Source organism: Chionomys nivalis, chromosome 26 (assembly GCF_950005125.1).
Source record: "Chionomys nivalis chromosome 26, mChiNiv1.1, whole genome shotgun sequence".
Taxonomy (NCBI): Eukaryota; Metazoa; Chordata; class Mammalia; order Rodentia; family Cricetidae; genus Chionomys; species Chionomys nivalis.
The window spans coordinates 7,711,165-7,732,162 of record NC_080111.1 but is presented as its reverse complement, the minus strand read 5'-3'; the positions used below and the strand labels follow the sequence as shown (position 1 = coordinate 7,732,162).

At 44.4% G+C, this 20,998-nt stretch overlaps 1 protein-coding gene across 2 annotated transcripts in view; it reads right to left on the bottom strand.

The window, feature by feature from the left end:
• The window catches only part of Stat4 (signal transducer and activator of transcription 4), an 85,846-nt gene extending 74,526 nt beyond the window's left edge, over positions 1–11,320 (bottom strand). For both annotated transcript variants that reach the window (XM_057758434.1, XM_057758435.1), the window contains exons 1-3: positions 11,226–11,320; positions 8,481–8,609; positions 6,328–6,472 (exon numbers count right to left, since the gene is read on the bottom strand). In XM_057758434.1, coding sequence (XP_057614417.1) covers positions 6,328–6,472; positions 8,481–8,608 — 273 coding nt within the window. In that variant the 5' untranslated portion in view covers position 8,609; positions 11,226–11,320. The remainder of the gene's footprint in view (positions 1–6,327; positions 6,473–8,480; positions 8,610–11,225) is intronic.
• Positions 11,321–20,998: the final 9,678 nt, after the last annotated feature.

Sequence of the window (20,998 nt, the reverse complement as noted above, 5' to 3'; positions counted from 1 at the left end):
AACCCAATCGAAGACCTGGATATTAATCCACATACCTAAGAACACCTGATTTTTGATATAAGCAAAATATATAAAATAAAAAAGAAATCATATTCAACGAATGTTATTGGCATAACTGGATATCAACATGTAGAAGAATGGAAATAGATCCATATCTATCACCATGCACAAAACTCAAGTACAAATGGATCAAAGACCTCAACATAAAGCCAATCTCACTGAACCTCATAGAAGAGAAAGTGGGAAGTACAATTGAACGCATTGGCAGAAGAAACCACTTCCTCAATATAACCCTAGTAGCACAGACACTGAGAAAAACAATTAACAAATGGGACCTCCCAAAACTGAGAAGCTTCTGTAAAGCAAAGGATACAGTCAACAAGACAAAGCAGCAGCCTACAGAATGAGAAAAGATCTTCACCAACCCTACATCGGATGGAGGGCTGATCTCCAAAATATACAAAGAACTCAAGAAACTGGTCACAAGGACATGTGCTCAACTATGTTCATAGCAGCATTCTCAGCTTTCTTCCTGAACAGATTCCCCAGTTCTCATTGTTCTTCTAGCCCGCTGTGGTTAGAAGCTTAGCCTTCTCTCTTCCCATTTGTTCTCAACACTACTTTTCGAAACCAGTTCCTCCGCCCTCAGAAACGGGTGACTTCGGGAAGTCAAGTGCACATTGATCTTGTGACGTCTGGACTGCATTTGCAATGATGTAGCACGTGACCTGCTGGTCCATGGATAGCCACTGGATAAGGCAGTGTTCGTATTTTCAGTGTCAACTAAATGCAACAAGGGGCCCTTTACTTACTCGTTGGGGGTGGACATTAAGCACAGGAAATGCAAAGATCAATGCACACTGGGAATGTGGTCTTGGAGAAGAGACGGACATTAAATACATAGACAATGTAGTCCTAGGTTCTTCGTGTTAGTTGCCAACAGCACAGACCATATCAAACATCTCGTTGCCTCACCTCCCTTCCCCAAACTAAGTTTTAAGATGCATTGTGGGGTGTGTGGGGGTGTGGGGGGTGTGTGGTGTGTGGTGTGTGTGGTGTATGTGTGTGGTTTGTGTGGTGTGGGGATGTGTGTGATGTGTATGGTGTGTGTGTGGTGTGTTGTGGTGTGTGTATGTGTGTGTGGTGTGATGTGTGTGGTGTGTGTGTGGTTTGTGTGGTGTGTGTATGTGTGTGATGTGTATGGTGTGTGTGGTGTGTGTGTGTGGTGTGAGTATGTGTGTGTGGTGTGTGTGGTGTGTGTGTGGTTTGTGTGGTGTGGGGATGTGTATGATGTGTATGGTGTGTGTGGTGTGTGTGGTATGTGTGTGGTGTGGTATGTGTGTGGTGTGTGTGTGTGGTATGTGTGTGGTGTGTGTATGTGTGTGTGGTGTGTGTGGTGTGGTGTGTGTATGGTGCGTGTGGTATGTGTGTGGTATGTGTGTGTGGTGTGTATGTGTGCTGTGTATATGTGTGTGTGGTATGTATATGTGTGTGTGGTGTATGTGTGGTGTGAATGTGTGTGGTGTGTGTGTGGTATGTGTGTGGTGTGTGTATGTGTGTGTGGTGTGTGTGTGGTATGTGTGTGAGGTGTATATGTGTGTGTGGTATATGTGTGTGGTGTATGTGTGGTGTGAATGTGTGTGGTGTGTGTGTGGTATGTGTGCGGTGTGTGTATGTGTGTGGTGAATGTGTGTGCGTGTGCGTGTTGTACAGAGGGAAGGAAGAGGAGTGAATGAGAAAGCAGTGGGTTAGAGGATAGGATCTGATGAGTTCAGAGGGGCTCTGTGTGTGAAGCAATATTTCTCTGTTTGTTTTATTTTTCTTCCCGGCTTTGCCATGAGTCTCTTCCGCACTTGGTCACGTGACCGGAACTAGGAGCACGTTTTCACTCAGGCACACCCAGGAGCCCTGCACCACAGAGGACGTGGGGAAACAGTGCAGGCCAGGTGTGCTAAAGGTCACGCTTTCTGGTGTCACCTCTCCCACTGAGTTTCAGCCTCCTGCCCCGCTCTGTGGAAAGCACAGCGGAGGAGGTGGGATTACTAACCACAAAACTAACACCGAGACTCTAAGCAGAACTTTCTGACAGGAGAAAAAGAGCTATCCTCAGAGATGCTCATCCCACTGCCCCCTCTCACTCGGACCCGAAGACAACCCGTAAAATTTCATCTGAATTTAAAAACCAAAACACAGGAAGTGTGAACTCCAAACTGCAAGAGCATGACATTCCCTAATTGAATTCCTAGTACTTAGAGTGGCCAGGTATGCGCCCAGTACTCATTGGATAACTAATGACCAAATAAACTTCTGAGGAATATTTTAATCCTGAAAGAACTTAGGTAGAATTTGAAGCGGATGGACTTTGTATTTTAGCTTTGTAAAAAACCCTGTTTTAGCTTTTCCCCTTCTGACAGTTCTCTGCTTAGCATCCCGTCTCATTTCTTTGTAGGCTATCTGGTTTTGTAATTTATTTTATCTTGTGTTTGTTGTGAACTTTTTGTTTAATCACACCCGGGAACTCTTCTTTTTCAGAATGTATGGAAATCCTCTTGACTATTGCTACTTAAAGTAGCTTTATAGCTACTTCTTAAATACTGTTCAATAAATCTCTAGATTCTGGTGGGTGTCTTTATGTTTTATTTTACAGTGTTTGCATATAGTAGGGTCATTTTAAAGTACATCTAGGCAGAAATAGTCAAGGGTGGAATTATGAATTATTTACATACGGCAAAAGCATTACAAATTGAAATATACAAAAGTATCGGCTACAATGTGAATTTACGCATTTATGAAAAAGAAAAAATTAAAAAGGAAACATGAATGAAGGTAGAAAAATTACACAAGAGTAAGCTTGATATATATCACCAATAGTCTGCACAATTAAAGACATATAAACTCCATAGTTCAGAAATTCTACCACTAGGTATGTAGTGTAGAGAATGTCTTACCATGTACCAAGGCATGCATGCAAGATGTTCAAGGCAATGATATTTGAAGTAGAAAAGGAACGTGGTAAATACATCAGGTGTTTACCAACTATAAAATGAAAATTTTTTGATACTGTCGTATATAGGAATACAGCGTAGTAATACAAATGAAGTGGATATTGCGACCAAGGTTGGTGATGATGAATCTTGGGAACTGCGAAACATCGCTGAAGTGTAAATATAATGTGATCTCACTATGTGAGATTCAACAGGCCACAAGCCTGCTCTCTATGCTTTAGGAATGCCAACATACAAGGAAAAACTGTAACGAAATGGAAGAGACTGCTATATACTCATCATTCTCTGGGTGGGGAAAGAGCAGATTGGAGTGAAGGGGGAAATATAGGAGTTTTCAGGAAATAGAATATCAGCAAAGCTCTAGAAAGCCATCCATGGTGTTTTGTATTCCAAAGAGTGGACAGATGCCAAACTGCATGGTATCATTTGACCATTCAGACTGAACCAATAAGCTTTGTACATTCAGATTAGTGCCTTTTACTGCATGGTCCGGCAACAACTGTGATCAGAGCAGAAAGCAGTTCACACGAAAGGCCGGTTTATTATGTAAATTTGGAAGAAAGCACGCTATTCTCTTTGATTCTTTGCTATAAGTTGTGTTGGTGTGCAGTGGCGTGCATCTGTAAGGCTATTCCATGATTGCATCCTGAATCTTTTGGAGGGAACAGGGCTTACACTAACTTAGTCATAAAATAGCATCTTGATCATCCTAACTATAAAAAACATTTGATTGGTCTCGCCTAGCCTCAGTATCTGTAAAGTGATGTCTACAGAAAGCAACCTAAGGTTTTTATACCCAGCCACAGTGTCCATTAAAGTACCAGAGCTTGGCTGAAGAAAGTAAAAATGCTTATTGTCAAGCATGCCAACTTCATTCTCATTCCCAAAACCTATATGGTAGAAGGAAATAATCAACTCCTGAAGGCTGTCCTCTGATCTCCACATACACACATAGCACACTTAATTCACAAAAATACACGTGTGTCATATACAAAGAATAAATAATAACTATTTTGAAAGACACTCAGACATAAAAGTTCTCAAATATTATATTACCATTTAGACCTTCGTGAAAATTGCCACTTGATAAAATCTAAGCAATTGAGAATAAATTGAAATTTGTAAATCTTATGAATGATGAATCAATGGTAAAAAGTTCTCATGTACACCGAATCCAATTAAATATAGAGCTAAAGAAATACAGTTTGTGAGATCAGCCTGGTCTACAAGAGCTAGTTCCAGGACAGGCTCCAAAAACCACAGAGAAACCCTGTCTCAAAAAACCAAAAAAATAAATAAATAAATAAATAAATAAATAAATAAATAAATAAATAAGAAATACAGTTTGACAGCAGAATGGGAAAGTATAACTAATAAACACGGGGGCGGGGTCACAGGTGGACAACAATTTCCTCACATTTAACGTCTTTAAGTCAACAGATAACTGTTCAAAAGTCAAAATATAGTTTGACATAAAATGGGTATATACTGTACCCATTTTATGCTTTCCATAGTTTTGTTAACTTGAGTGCACATTTTTTGGGGGGAAAAGTCTTTCTGGAAGCAAGAAAGCACTTATTTGATAAACACCAATAAAAATAAAAATTTATTTTCAGAAGCACCCATAATAGCATTCTACTCTTACTCCAAGCAATCCTACATTGGCGTTCATTTATTAAAGTTATCTCTTGAGCCCCTCTTGTGTACCCAGGCACCATGTTGGCATTGAGGTTAGAAGATTAAAGGGAATAAAGTCCTTCCCTTGTTGGAGAGTACAGGCTTCAGACAAGAAATAAACAGATGGAGAAATTACAGGCTGGGGGTGGTGGCACATGCGCCTTCTTCCAGCACTCGGGAGGCAGAGGCAGGTGGACCTCTGAGTTTGAGGCCAGCCTGGCCTACAGAGTGAGTTCCAGGACAGCCAGGGCTACACAGAGAAAGCTTGTCTCAAAATACAAAAAAAAAAAAAAAAAAAAAAAGTGTATTTATAAAAGGATGAAGAGAAGGGAAATGAAGGGAAGGGAAAGGAAGGACATGGGGAGTTTGGGGTACCTGGGGGGGAGGAGGAGGAGAAGAGAAGAGGAGAGGAGGGAGGAGGGGGAGGGAGGGTAGGAGGAAGGGAAAGGGGGGGAAGAGAAGAGGGGATAACTTCTGTCTGTGTATGCACATGATGTACAGAGACAGGAGTGAGAGCTGGGCAGGTGGTAGTAATTTACTCTACTGAGCTATCTGCAAATGCCCGTCTACAGATAAGTGTCGAATTGATGCTCATCAAATATTAGCATGCTTATTTCCAAGAAAGAGGCTTTGGATTGTTTCTAGCTTTCTTCATAGTTTTCTCTATTGTTTCCATTTTTATTATGAATGTGCACCATCCTATCTGAGGGAGAAAGAAAGGAAGTTGAATAAAAAAAAAACCCAAAAAGTCCAAGAATAGCAACATTAGAAATTATGGTTTTGGGTAATGACTCAAGCGAAATGAAAACTTAGACCCTTGCAAAAGCCCACATGTGATTCCAACAGCGGCTCCATTTAGAATCAATGAGTGTACTGAAATGCTATGTCTTGATTAATCAACCTATCACACCATGAATAGGGACTTGAAGTGCTCGCTGCGAGGTGGAAGAAGCCAATTGTTTAAGAAGCCGCAAACTGTATGTTTCCAACATGAGACATTAAAGAAAAGGCAAACTCCGGGGAGGAAATGGCCACTAATTTCAGGCAAGCAGTGTGAAGTCAGGGATGGAAAATGGCTGAAGGGAGCCCAGGAGACTTCTGTACTGCGAAAGTCTTAAAATGTTGGCGTGGTAGGTGAACGGCATTTTATGTGTTAAAATACATAGACTCACACTTCATTCATCCTAATTAACCCAGGGACTTTAATCTAACAATAACGTATCACCATGATGTCATCAATTATGACATCCACGATGCTTACACTTACAAATGAGAATACCAACTTATTGTTACACAGGATCTTGACGAAGGCACGGAAGGGTCAGAGGACAGCCATGATGAGCTGCTCATTTAAATTTGTTTCCATTAAATTTGGTGGCAATTAGGAAGTAAGTCACATGAGTAACACACATACACACACACACACACACACCTCACTTCCATAGACTCTTAGACGAAAATTCTTAAAAGAAAGCCATAAAAATAACTAAACAGGAAAAAATTTAAATGATGAAGAAACAAAAAAAATTAGCTTAAATATGCTTTGAAAGTAATTTAAGGGTACATATTCAAATTCTCTCCCAAATTTAAGACTTGTAATCCATTTTTTTAAAAAAAAAAAAAAAAAAGTAGAATGTTGTCTTACCTGAAGAACCTTTCTAATCCTCTTTAGATTGTGGATCAACAGCAGGTTTTTCTCTTTGGAAACGCGACCTAACTGTTCATCCAATTGTATTAATAAGTTTTGAAGAAGAATTGTTGCCATTGTTTCATTGTTAGAAGCCACTTCCCTAAAATAAAAAAAAAAATATTGAAGGTGTTACGGCTCATTATAAACAATTAATTCCATATACATTTAAAATTGTCAAATTTATTCCACATTGATAATCACTGATGCATTTTAAATTAAATACATAAAAAACTTCAGCATCACTAATCATTAGAGTTTTATAAATTAAAAACTCTACAGTACAATACTTCATCCTCATTGGAGTGGCTATTGATGAGAAAAATCAAAATGCAAATCAGAAAATGAGTCTTGGCAAGAATAGTGAGAAATCGAAGTCCTTATATATTGCTAAGGGGGATACAGAATGGAATGGTGTGGAAATTTCAACAGTCACTAATAACACACACACTTGCCAGATGACCCCACAGCTCCGCATTGGGGTCTACATGCCAACAGTCAGGAGGAGACCAGGCACTGGCATACGGCCACTCCTGGCAACTTTACTGGCAACGGCCTAAAGGCAGAACATCCAGTATGTCCATCAGTAAGTCCATGGCTCCAATCATGCACAGTGTATCCACGCAGTGGGATACAATTCTGCTTTACATCTGAATAAAATTCTGGCACATGCAATGGCAAGAATGAATCTGGAAAAATGTGGTGTTTGTGAAATAAGTCAGCCACAGAGCAAAACGTGGTGCCCCCCTACAAGGTACCGCCTATACTCAAATTTGTTCATGAGAGAGAAGGTGGGAGAATAGTTGGAACTGAGTCTTGCGGGTCAGGGTTACTGTTAAATGAGCCAGGATTTCAGATTAAGAGAATCACAGGCTGCAGACGGGGGTGATAACGGCAGAACGAGGCGCGCACAGTTACTGCTACCAAACTGTACAGTTCAAAGCGGTTAGAATCCTTTGCTCTGTGGTTTATAATTCTGACACAGAAGGAAAGATGACTGAAGCAAAAAGAAAAAAATTGGTTACACAGGGGAAACAGATCTTTGCAAACTGTTTATTAACTGGACAGCTTCGTAGTCATATAGGAAAAGGTGTTTTTGATTGATTTCCCATGGCCAAGGTTTGGTATGGTAAGCCCTGAGTGTGCTGTCTGCCTTCATCTTGCTCTAAGTCAAATAAGTTAGGAGGGAATAACATAAATAAATAACAGGGAAGGAGCTTGTTGGAAATAAATAGGGAGGTTGGGGGGTGCCGGACAGTGTGTGTTCGAGGGAGGTGAATGTTCGCCACAGAAGGCAGAAAGGGGTCCTAAAAAGAATATTTACTGGCATCGAGTCTATGATAACAGAATTGGCATGTTTAATGGGTTTGTTTCTGTAGGATTTTTTTTCTGTCTAAAACATGATTTGAATAAGAATGGCTTTCATGGGCTCATATGTTTGAAGGCTTAGCCACCAGGGTGTAGCATTATATGAAAAGATTAAGAGGTGTGGCCTTGGAGAAGGCGTGAGTTTCTTGGAGGAAATGTGTCACTGGAGGAAGGCTTTGAGGTTTCGAAATTCCAAACCAGGCCCAGTCTCCCCTCTCTCTCTCTCTCTCCTGCAGACCAAGACATAGCTCCCAGCTACTGCTCCTGTACCCTGCACAGCACCATGCTTCCTGCCACGATACTAATGAACTAAGAGGCTCTGAAACTGTAAGCAAGCTCCCCCCATTAAATTCTTTCTTTTTGTAAGAGTTGTCTTGGTCACGGTGTCTCTTCACAGCAATAGACCAGGGACCGAGGCAGTTGGGATGGGAGACACTTAAAGACAATGCGCGGACTCCAGTAAGTTTTCACCTAAAGTGGACAAAACAAAACTCGCCTTTGAGAAGGAATTCCAAAATCTCGAAGGAATATATATACATACACACACTATGTATGTATAAACACACACGCATATATATGTATACACACATATATGTATATACACACATATATATACACACACATATATATATGTATACACACACACACATATACTTAAATGAATCCATCTACTGAGCCAAAAGCAGACCACACAGAATAAATGTACGTGGCTAGGGACAGGGCATCCAGCCATCTCAACCTACCAATCCTGATGCTCAATCCACTGGGCCAGTAGATGCCGGATTTCCATGGGAAAGTTATCATCATAGAATTGATCTACTTGCTCCAAAAATTTGATTTCCAGTTGTTGGACTTGATTCCATTGAGACATGCTATAAGAGAAGGGTAAAGTTAAATTTTTAAATAGTCTTCACTGGGAGCCATAAGACAGTTTTTTTGTTGTTGTTTTTTTGTTTTGTTTGTTTGTTTGTTTTTTGTCTCAGACCTGAATAAGATGTTAGCTATTAGTTAGTTCATGGGAGGGAGGAAATCAACTTTTATAGTTTCTCAGAGAAAAAAAAAAGAAAATATAGATAAAACCCAATGCTCAGCAATTCCTCTTAGCGTTTCTTGAAAGGTATCCCTAATGCAGGACAGTCGCCTGAGTCTGCCCCCAAACCACATCCTTCCTTGTTGTACCATGACCTCCTATGCCGCTGCTCCAGGAAGTCCCACCTCTCCTCCCCAAACGCCCCATGCCCTACCCCGACTGTCCACATAACCTCCATTCCAGAATCTGTAATGTCAGCAAACGGCTTCCTTAGCCACCCCTCCTTGAGCAAGCTGAAGGTAACCATACGCTCCACGCTGACTGTACTTTCCCAGGCTCATGCATTCATTTCTTCCCCAGAGTTTCTTTTCGATGGAAAGGTTCGAGCCTGCTTTCTTTATTTCATGTGTGTCTGGGCTCTACAGCCAGCCTCCTGGCCCTCACTGGAGTCCAATCCTGTGGCAGCTTCCTGAGGCATGGCCCGCATTGACGTCTCCTTGGTTCTAGTCAAGTCAGTGCAAAAGAGCTCTAAACTCATAAACATTTTTTTTTTCTCTAGGGATTTATGGTTGGGCAAAGCCTTTTTTTTATGTACAAAGCCTACCTTGCCTGACAATAGTTAGGGCCTCATGTTAGAGTAGAATAAACCATCCCATCTATATAACATGAACAAACATCATTAGGACATAATAACCCTGAAGTTCCTATATTTTGCTATTTTGGAATGCAGAATTCTTGAGCAGTGACGTTAAGTCAAGGGAAACCCTCTCACACCGCAACACAGTATTTTGACACCCCTTGGGGGTACAGCGTGCTTGCTTTTGCATATAGAACAAACTGAGTATATGTGGTCTTTAGGTTTCAGTGGGAACACTTTTATACATTTAAACATCCTTTTCCTTGCGCTCCCACTAAACGCTCTGAAGTTGGGTTGCACTCAGGAGAAAGTAGGGAGAGAAGCCATCTGGGTCTTGCATATGGTTGTGTTCAGGAGCACTCACAAATGGCCGGTGTAGGTTAAGTCGTGAGTGTTCCATAACCGCTTGTTTAGGGATACACGAGTGGCCCCTCCTGAGGGAGCCATGAATCGGCAGGATAGAAAGCTTCTATGGGGATGGGACCGCTGCCCAGTGTGTGGCTGACAGACGTCCCAGATCTGGGAACAAAAATGGAGCATTCTCCTAGCTTACCAGCAGCAAGGCCTTGGTACACTGACACCCGGCAAACGGGGGTGGGGGTGCTGGGCACACTGACACCCCCAGGCGGGGGTGGGGGTGCTGGGGACAGCATTGACCACTTTCACTGTTTCTATGACTAAACCCTTTCCATAGTTTGAACGCAAATCTGTTTCCTAACTAAAAATTTATCTGACGATTAAATCATTCAGCCGTCACTCATTCAAACCAAGGCTGAAAACGGAGCAGAAAGACCCTCCTCCCTTGGGCGAGCCCTGGAGATGAAAGCCGGCGACCCCGCTGGCTTGAGCTTGTTCAGGAAGTCTCACCTCTGGCTGAGGAGCTAATGCCAGCTTATGGTTGCGGGGCGGGGAAGGTGGGTCAATTTTCTTCAGGGATGCAGACCCTGAAGTTACCCATGCTCCAGTAGACAGGCTGACATCCATCACCCGTCATACCGAGGCAACACTAAGTGAACTCAAGTGAGTTTAAAACCGACACGAAACCGCACATAAAATTGAGAAGAAATACTCTTCGGGAACAAGAGAAGATTCAGAGGGTAGGAGACGCGAGTAGATTTGATAATTAACTTTTAAATTTTACTTTTCGAAAACATTAACTAGATGGAAAGAAACATTAAGTGAAACTTGAAGTAAATAAAAGGTTTTGCTCGTTTGTTTGGTTTTGGTTTTTTGGGTTTGTTGTTGTCATCGTTGTTTTGTTTCTAGACCTGCAGCGGCGTGTCTCTGTTTTCACTCTCTAAGGGGCTCACAGTCCTGCTGCAAGATAGGTACTGTCCAACTAAAACCTGGGTGCCTGGCAGCTCCCTGCCTGCATCGGGTCCACCGCCCAGGAGCCAGCACGCTTTGCTGTGCTGTCGCTGGCCACTTTGCAGAGGGAGCGGACCCACCCTGAAGCATATTTCGCACTTCCCAAACCGCAGTTACCCGCCACCCTAGTTGGGAGCTACTTCTCTGAAACCCAGTTATGCCCATCTCGGGTCAGACATCACAGCTCTCCGCCGGCTACAGAAAATGAAGAGGCCCCCAGGAGCCACGGCGCCGCCGCAGCCACAGCCCCCATCCCACCGCTCAGCTTCAGGACGGCGCGGCTTCCCCCTCCTTCAGGAAGACCCGCGCCAGAACTTCAGCTCTTTGGAAAATGGTTTTTTTAAGTGTAAGAAGCAAGACCCTCCCCCCGGCATGTTCAAACAAACAACGCCACCTGTCGAGAAGCCCTTCCCCTGCGGAGAGGCCCCAGGCAACGCGGGCTGTCGGGCTTACCTGGCTCTCCCTCCCTCTGTCCAGGTCAAGTCCAGAGTCAGAACCGGCCTTCTGGGTCCACAGCTCCTGACGCCACGCCACTAGGGGATTTGCATTTCTCCACCCACTTGAGGCTTTCCTGTGCGTCAGTGTTCGGGTTTCTGGGACTTGAAGTCGGTTCCCACCCACTCTGGTTTAGAAACAAACGCTTTGCAAAGTCAGAATGAAGCCCACTTGCAGAATACGGGCCCCAACACTAGTAACGGGGCAGCGCTCACGAACGCAGAAAGGCCCAAAGGTGCCAGAAAAATTCTAGTCAGGGTTACACACTCTTTTTTCAGTCTTTCCCAGACAAGAAGAGATCCTGTACCAGCTCAAACTAAAGGCCTGGGATTCCTGTTTTCCTCAGACAAAACGGCACTGTTGTTGGCGAGCCAGCCCTGGAATCGGAGGGCTGCGCAACTGGAACCAATACACCAACCTCCCTGCAGGTCTGCTCCTTCAGAGGTTTGGGTCAACTCCTGTGGAGGTTCTTAGGGTCTGCCCTCTCTAGCCAGCTTCCTCCCACTCTAAGTAACCTTGTCCTCGAACCTGTAGTGTGTGCTTCCCTCTTTGTAACACGGGCCTGTTCTAGAATCACAAATTCCATTTGCTTCTGAATCTCACTTTCTGTCTGGACATACACGTTGTCTAGGTTAGAATATGGAGGCAAAAAGTGTGCGTCACCCGCGCAAAGACTGTCACCCAGGTGCACTACCCAGAGCCTTCTCTCCCAGGTGCCAAAGTGTCAGGGATGCCACCCCCTCCCCTCAATGTGTCAGTCAACACTGTGGTCAGCTTTGTACAGTCACCGCTCTGGGAGGCCAGGTTGTGACAGCTTAGCCACAGGGAAGTTTCTAGAAGCTGTGTTGCTTGGTTCTCACATGAAAAAAAGTCCGACTTCAAGCACTCCCTGAATTGCTAGGGAACTGCAGCTGGTCTTCTCTGAGTCCTTCTCTGCTTGCTTACCCATAGGGCCATGTTCCTGACACCCAGGTTCAGTTTGCTTTGGCCCCAGCCAGCCCAGGAGACTCTTCTCCCTCTGAGGAATCTCTCATCACTCACTGCCCGCGCTCCCTTCACTGAGTCTCCTCTCCTCTGAAATCCTAGCCTTCCTGAGGACTTCAACAATGCCCCAAGCCCACGGTACTTTTTCCTACTTTGAATTTCTATTTTTCTATTCTTTCCAAACCCCCACTGTCTGAGAGATAAGGGATGCACTCCTGGGATTTTCGGATCCCCCCTCATGCTCTTATTCTCTCTCTCCCTCCCTTCCTCCCCGCTCCCCTCTCTCTCAGGATGTATCTGTGGATATGGGTGCGTGCAGGGCATGTGTGAGCCGGGGCATGCCGCGGTTCTCCAGCCAAAGTCCGAGAAAAATGGCAAGTGTTAGTCCCAGCCTTCTAAGCATGTTTGAGGATCTCCTGTTGCCACTGAGTCAGTCAGCCCGGGTGGCCTAAAAGCTGCCTGGGACTCCCCTGCATCGTCCCATCCAGCTTCACATGGGTTCTGGAGATCCAAACACAAGTCCTCACGCCTGCATATAAGGGCTTTACCCACTGCGCCATTGCCCCAGGCCCAGCCACGTTTAAATAGGAGAAACGGGTTAGACTAGCTTCAATAGCACCAATCATCTAATATCTACAAAAATCAACATTTCTGGATATAATCAATGTAAAAACTTCAATTCCTACATAAGATCCTCGGTGCTCCTTCATGTTGAGTACCCTGAGTCTCTTAGAGTCCTCGGTTGGGACTGCATTTCTTTCAGGGTCTAAAAGCCCCGGTAACTAGTTTCTACCCTCCTGGACAGCAAAGGTAGAGACCACTTACTTTTGGCCCTTTTACTTCCTACCCTACTTAGAGTGTTGGTCACTTTGGTTTTCGTGTCCTTATTGTTACATTTTAACTGTTGAGCGCTGCTGTACAAAATGGGGGTGTCTTCTCTGTCTCCTTATGACTCCCCTAGTTGTTCTTGGAACCCCTTATTAATACTTTTTAGAAATTGCTGAGCATCCCCCATATTCGTGTATTACAGTTTTGCAATCATTATCCATCCTAGCTTCCAGTAGCATCCCTGCTCTGCACTCAAATGAACGTGTTTGTGCAGAGCAAGAATGTCTTCCAACCTGAAAGCATTGGGAGAAAGGTGGCTTCAGGGTTTCTTTGGAGGCGGGGTCTCAAGTAATCCAGGCTGGCCTCAAATCCCTATGTAATATGACTAATATGACGGTGCACTTCCCAATCCTCCTGCCTCTGTCTCCCAAGTGGGGATTACACACTACGCCACCTCTGCTGTCGTGATTTGCATCCTTTAATGTCTGTCCTGAGAAGGACAGTTAGGTGTTCCTATCTTCTCTTGCAGTGTATGGTTGTAAAATGGGATTTCGGTTGAGCTATTTAGGAAAATCCAGACCGATATAACGACGTCATTGAAAAGGCTGTTATTGCGATGTCCTTTTGGATAACTAAGTTATGCTGTGAGATTCTTAGAAACCACACTCTCAGCTGGTAAGCAGTAGTTTCTCAGGAACCAACTACATTGTATAACCCGAAACCTTATCAAAAGCCTCTGTGTCTACTGTCACAGCAGAAAACCCCCTTGGCCTGACTTGTATTTCAATTTATGTGGCTTTCTCCTCAGGGTTGGGGCTCAAACGCGGGGCCTTGGCCCCGCTAGACAAGAACTCTGCCACCGGTTCAGCCCAGCCCTCTGGCCCCTGTGTGTTGGTGGGATTCTTATCTGCATACAGTTTGGCAGTGTGCTGGTCATCTGTCCATTGGATTATGCAGACACCCTGAACCCCGGGACAGTTCCTCCACAGTGGTAGAAACCCACACCTGGAAATGTCACCAAGGGCCTCTCCCGTGTTGGGAGGCTGTGGAGCTCATGGTGAGGAACCATTTGGGGGTTGGCTTCACCAGCTCTTCAGTAGTGACAGGCTCACTTTGGGGAGTCAGACAGCCGAAAAAGTGCTTTTCCTCAAGAGTCCCGTTTTATGCCTTCGTACCTAACGCCCTATTTCCCCATATGTACTACTAAAAAGGTGTACCTTGAAGGTCTGAGGTTTAGCAAAACTTTTAACCTCTTAGTTGATAATATTCTTTAGCTAGACAGCATTTCAGCTTTTTCAGAGTGCAAAAAGAAGGCTCCAATTATAATGGTATCGTCTGGCACCGCCTCCTTGGCTGCGTGTTAAAGCATCAACTATTTTGCTCAGTGATTTTGATTGTGTGTGTGTGTGTGTGTGTGTGTTTGGTAGTATCAACCTTCTGAAAAGCAAAAGATTCTTATAAAAATAGTTTAATATTTCAAAGTCCCTCAAAGCATCCTGGGGCCACATGTGGAAATCCGCAGATGACGGAGAGCTCCTGCTATGTCCCCCTGTACAGTGCAGTCACTTTCCCCAAGGGGTGTTCCCGGAGGACTCTCTGCTGAAAGCCTCCTTCTCTCTTGACTGAAATATCTGTCTTCATCCTCTTGTCTCTCCATCTTATGGAAGCATCACAGAAAGGGCACTAACCCCAGCTTTCAAAAAAAGTCTAAATAATAAAGCCCCCCCATCCATTGACCCTGGCCCACCTCAGAACCAAACAATGAAAAATGTCCAAGTGAACAAGCAAACAAAGTTCAAAAATGAATTCCCTGTGAAGAATCTCAAACTCAAAAGCCCTCTCAGACTCCCCTTCCTCCCTAAAAGTTACTGCCCCATGCTGGATTATAAAACTTATGCTGGATTCTCTACTGTTTTTTTCCCAAGACGGAAATTCTCAATTGTAGGTCTTTAGCAAGGCAGATTCTGCTTCTGCTGTGCCTATTTCTGGTGGTGACAAACTACTCTCTGTAGACATGGTAGTATAGATTCCATATAAAATGCTCGGGAAGATTAAAGAGCTAATGTGGGTAATTAGGTAAGAGAAATAGCTAGTCAGTAACAACTGTTGGTAACAGAATACTTTGTCAAGTTATGGGGAACTGAGGAGGTCAAAAGTTGATCCTCTCTCTTTCTCTTCTCCCTTACATAGAAGGCAAGGAGAGGCCCAGGGTGGCAGGCCACATGCAAGCAAGGAGCCGGACGGACCCACAGCTGGCACTGACTGGGCTTTCCTATCCTACCAAGAACACTACTTACTTTGGAGGAGAGAGATAGAGATAGACAGATAGATAGGTGACAGATAAATAATAGATAGATAGGTAGATAGATCGATAGATGATAGATAGATAGATAGATAGATAGATAGATAGATAGATAGATGATAGATGATAGATAGATAGATAGATAGATAGATAGATAGATAGATGATGGATAGATAGATAGATGATAGATAGATAGATAGATAGATAGATAGATAGATAGATGATAGATAGATGTTTGATAGATGATAGGTAGATAGATAGATGATAGATAGATAGATAGATAGATAGATAGATAGATAGATAGATAGATAGATGATAGATGGTTGATAGATGATAGGTAGATAGATAGATAGATAGATAGATAGATAGATAGATAGATAATAGATAGATAGATAGATAGATAGATAGATAGATAGATAGATAGATAGATGGTGGGTGGGGGTTATCACTGTTATTGCCAGAAAGAGAATTAAGTCAACTTCATCTCTTCTTTCTTGTATAAATAACATAAGCAGTTATTGGTTTTCATCTTGTGGTAGCCCTTATCTCCCGTCTCCAAGTTTCCTCTGTTATGTTTCTTGAGTTGGATAAGGATGATGGACAAACAGAATATACACATGCTGAAAACCATGTCCCATTCCCCAGCAGCGCGTGCCAGTACCAGGTGAATGGTACTGTGAACATCACTGGGACCACACAGCCTGATATGGGGCCTCCCAGATCATCTGCCTTCAGGTCACGCTGCCTTCATCAAAACTGGGACAAAGTCTTCAGAAAAGGGCTTAATAGCAGCCGGGGTGGTGGCGCACACCTTTAATCCCAGCAATTCGGAGACAGAGGCAGGCGGATCTCTGAGAGTTCGAGGTCAGCCTGGTCTACAAGAGAGAGTTCCAGGACAACCAAGGCAACACAGAGAAACCCTGCCTAGAAAAAAAGAGAGGGGCTTAATATCTAAGATAGTGGTTCTCAACCTTCCTAATGTGACAAACCTTTAATAGTTCCTCATGTTGTGGTGACCCCCAATCATACAATTATTTTTCACTGCTATTTTGTAACTATAATTTTCTACATTATGAATCGTAATGTAAATATCCGTGTCTTACAAAGGTCTTAGGTGATCCCTATGAAAGGGTTGTTCGACCCCTTTTCCAATGGGGTCGCAACCCACAGGTTGAGAACGCCGATGGAAGGGTTCTCATCTCTTTCCTAATGACTGTGCTCCCTCTACTGTCAGGTTCAAGCATTGCAATATACAAGTCATACTCTCAAACAAGAGCGCTTATGTGGCTGGAGTTCCGTCACACATGGTGCTAAGATCTTCATCTGTATGGTTTACCTAATCCTTGTAACACTACGCTATTGTGGCCAATGCTCAAGACACAACTGTTAGTTAGAGACAGGATCTACTCATTCTAGTCAGGGTTTCTACTACAGCAATGGAAGACCATGACTAAAAGCAACAGGGGGAGGAAAAGGTTTATTTCAGCTCACACGCCACATCACAGCCCGTCCCGAAAGGAACTCAGAACAGGAACTCAAGACAACCTGGAGGCAGGAACTGAAGAAGAAACCGTGGAGGAATGTGTATGTGCGTGTGTGCGTGCATGTGTGTGTAAGTGTGTATGAGTGTGTGTGTATGCATGTGGTGTGTATATGAGTATGTGTGTATGTATGTGTGTGTGAGTGTGCGTGTATGTTAATGTGTGTGAGAGTGTGCGTGAGTATGTGAGTGTGTGCGTGTGTTGGAAAGTCACAAGGGAGGGTGGACATGGAAGGACTGGGAAAATGACTGCGATCAGGGAGTATGACGTGAAAATCTCAAAGAATCGATAAAAACATTATGTTGAAAGCAAACAACAAACAAGAATAAATGCCCAGCAGCTCAGAATAATTGTTGAAAGGATCTGCAGTGAGAAAAAAATGCAGGAGACATTTACTGTCAGCAAAGAGAAAAACAGAAGATTTGTGTTCGGGAGCTCCTGGGTGGAGTCAGGACCCAGCTCGCCATCTGTAAGCAGAGCTCTCTTTGCGCGAGGGGGGAGCGCTAGGTTCAGCCTTCCTAAGGATGGCCTGATGCAGGCCTGAAACTGGCATCCTTAGCCAAACATGGTGTAGTGGTGCATGCTTGAAATCCCAGCTCTTGTAAGAGGGGTGGGGTGGGGCAACCAGATCAAAAGTTCAAGAGTATCCTCAGCTACACAGCGCTTTGGGGCCAACTTGGGCTACCTAAGACTTTGTCTCAAATAAAATCCATCAAATGGGAATTGATCAGCACAGTGAGGAAATGAACTGAAGCCAGGGTGTCATGGGAGCACATAAACACATTTAGCTGCTGCTGGGGTTCTGAGGAAAGCTATCCAATACGTCCCTTAGGCAAGATGTAAACTATTCCAGTTCTCGGGACAGGAGCCCTGTTATTGGGGACCTACATCTAGTTGGATAAAGAGGCTTTTCTATTGGTAAGGTTCCTCGTAGGACACACGAGATCCTAAAAGAAACTCCAGAAGCAATCCCAAGTGATTGCTTCTTTAATTGGCTGGGTTCTTCGGGGCTATTGCCATGGTGAGAAGCACCGGGAGCGTGAACATTTCTGTCCTGGGTCTTCGTGGAAGAGAAGGTGAGGAGGTCACGCGGGAACTTTAGTCTTGCTGGTGCAGGGAACAAAGGAGGTGAAGCAGGATGGAGCCGAAAGGACTTCTGGGTTTTGGGTAGACTCCCTCTCAAGGTTCGGCACTAGCCCCTGTGACAAGATCATTCGGTGAGATCAGTAACAGGAAATTGAAAGGCCTGGCGGGACAGCCAAAGGTGGGGCCTGTGGAGCACCTCCCCACAGGCAGCTAGAGTCCAAGCTCCTAAGGAAAGCTGCTAACGTAAATTGAAAACTGAAACATGTGTGTAACCCACGCCCTGTACTGATACAGTTCAGGCCTACACAACGCTAGTCAAACACCACACGTCTGTTGCAGATGCTCATTTCTCTTGCCCTGCTGACGTAGGCATGATCGCTTGCACACATCTCTGGTACCTACTGGGGATCTTCCAAGAGGTGAGAAGATGGGAAGGAAGACAAGCGAACTAAGCCAAGCATTGCCCTTTTTAGAAAGATGACTGAACCTTAAGCGTTTGGGAAGAAGGGAATTGAATCCCTCTGCTCTAATCAGCTTGGTCTTTTCGTGAAGAATGAGGCAACCCAACACAGACTTACACGATGGTGGCAGCGATTACAGATCTCCCGGGCTTCCGTCTTTGTCACGCAGAGAGCAAGGACTGTACCAGACCATTCCCCCCAAGAGCGGAAGATGAGCATCGCAACTTGGAATTTATTGCTACACACAGAAGTTACCCAGGGGAACTAACATCCAAATTGTGGCAAATCCACCAATAGAAAGTAGAGAACATTGCTGTAGGAATTTCTACAGCCAGTAGCCTTTAAGTTACCCGCCCACTTGGGTGTGGCCTCTTATACTGTGTATGCCGATATAAAGCCTGCGTCTGGCCTCTTTTTCGGCTGCTGGATTCAGTTGCTGTTCCCTGTTCCAACAGAGGATTGCGATCTGTGTGTCTACCCCTAAATAAATAACCCTCTATTGTACTCAATTCTGAGCTAGTGTGGGATTTCTTCTAAGTGACCGTCTTTATAACAGTGTTCTGTCTCCTTTGTATGGAAATAATAATAGCTATATAGTCTGAGGCCAAGAGAAGTCAAATTGGATCTTTCCAAAAGGTAGCTTCACAATGTGTGAAAATAATCGATTCACTCCCAGAAACTAAGAGACCTCAATAGCATGTCTTATTTTCCCAAAAGTATCAGAGGGCATGGAGTCAGAGTGTCCATGACCCCCTGGCATGGATTATGTCCTTTACTGATCTTGTCGGGACTACGAAGTCTGGGTTTCATGTAAGATCATCGATGGGACGTGGTCTCACACACAGGGAAAGAAGAATACGTAAGAGAAAAGCCGGGTTTTAAGGATGGCTACTCTGCCATATCCGTGTGTACGTCCTTGAGGTTGGCCAAGCTGTAAAAAGTCCCTGTCCCTAGGCGCACTGAAAAGACGAAAACTCTGGTTACGCACCAGGGGGCGCTATTTTCCCACGGACAATGGTTCTCTAGTGCGACCTTGGAGAAGGGTTCGTTTTTTTTTTTTACCTCTAAGTTCCTTTCACAGTTGAACCATATGGGTAATTTTCCTCGGTTGTTCCTCCCTTGTCATCACGTAGTACTGTTTGGCCCTTACAGTATTACAGGTGTTTGAGTGGCAAGCTGGACCCTACCAACTTGCTGCATGGCTAAAGGTTATATACTGGAATTCTGTACTCCAGGGAGAGCAGAGTAGGAAAGAAAGAGGAAATAAACAAGGCTAACCACTCCAAACGACTGAGCGCTTACTCTCGGCATTATTGAAACGGCACACCTGAACAGGGCCTCTGGTAGAACGCATACTTAGGGCAAGCCTGGGCTAGACATTCAGTTCATTTAGGATTTTTTTTAAATCTCTATGTCTTATGTGCTTAGGACTGTCAAATTTTTGCAGAGGATGGTGTCTCTAAAGATGGCTCAGCACCCACCACAGAGAATGTCTATCTTCCACGTCATCTAAGTAAAGATGGTGGATTCAAGAAACAAAGCCCCTTGTTTGGACAAGTGCCCTGGCTGCCCCTTCCAAACAAGCTGCTCTTTAGGGAAAAGCCTAGAACCAGTAAATTAGGTTGGTTGGTTGTTTTGTGATGCAGAACAGTTTACACAAAACTCTGATTCACTCCTAAAAACCATAGATAGCTCCTGCACTCACTTTCTCGTTGACGCCTAGGACGGAGATTCCAAGTAGTGCTAAGTATGTCCGGGCAGATTAGCAAAGCCAGGGATTGTGAGATCGCTCTGAATACAGTGAAGAACTATGTGGTCAGGCTCCCTAAAAGATGGCTCCTGGCCTGCTGATCCCCTCAGGGTGGAGGAGCTTGTCCCATCTGGCCCTGTCAGAAACATCCAGTTAACGAGCGAGCTGCAATGTGAAACTTTGACATAACCAACCTCCCGGTGGTAAGTCTGCTGTAAATGCATTGCCCTCCTGCCCACACTCAGTACTGCCCCACTGGAAACAAGAAGTCTGGCTTGACTTGGCTTTCCACTAAACATATTTAAACTAAAACAGAAACTGACGACATCAGGACAGGCTGAGCTCCTGGTGTTCAGATTTCCAACCACTGCTATAGCGTTTCCAGAGATTTCCACAGGATGCTTCTTAATAGTGATAACAATGGGTTACATACAGGATTAACAGGGGGAAAACCCAATTAAATCATCCAGACAGCTGATCTTTCTGCAAAGGGCGGGATCTCCAGATTGGCTCCCGGACACTGTGCGCTTTGGGCACAGGGCCAAGAGTAGTGACACAGTGACTCCCTTGTCTTCACCTCCCGGTGTTAGTTGGCTGGACCGGTGCCCCACTTAAGGCCTTAAATGGGGACTTCCAACAGGGCTGCTCTTTGCCTCGGAGATAACCAGCGGCGGGAACGCTATCTAGTGGCAGGCAATTAGCTCACATAAATAGTGCCAGCACGAAACTCGAGGTCAGGTTACCCCCTGAGAACACCGTGGGACGAAGCCAACCTGGGA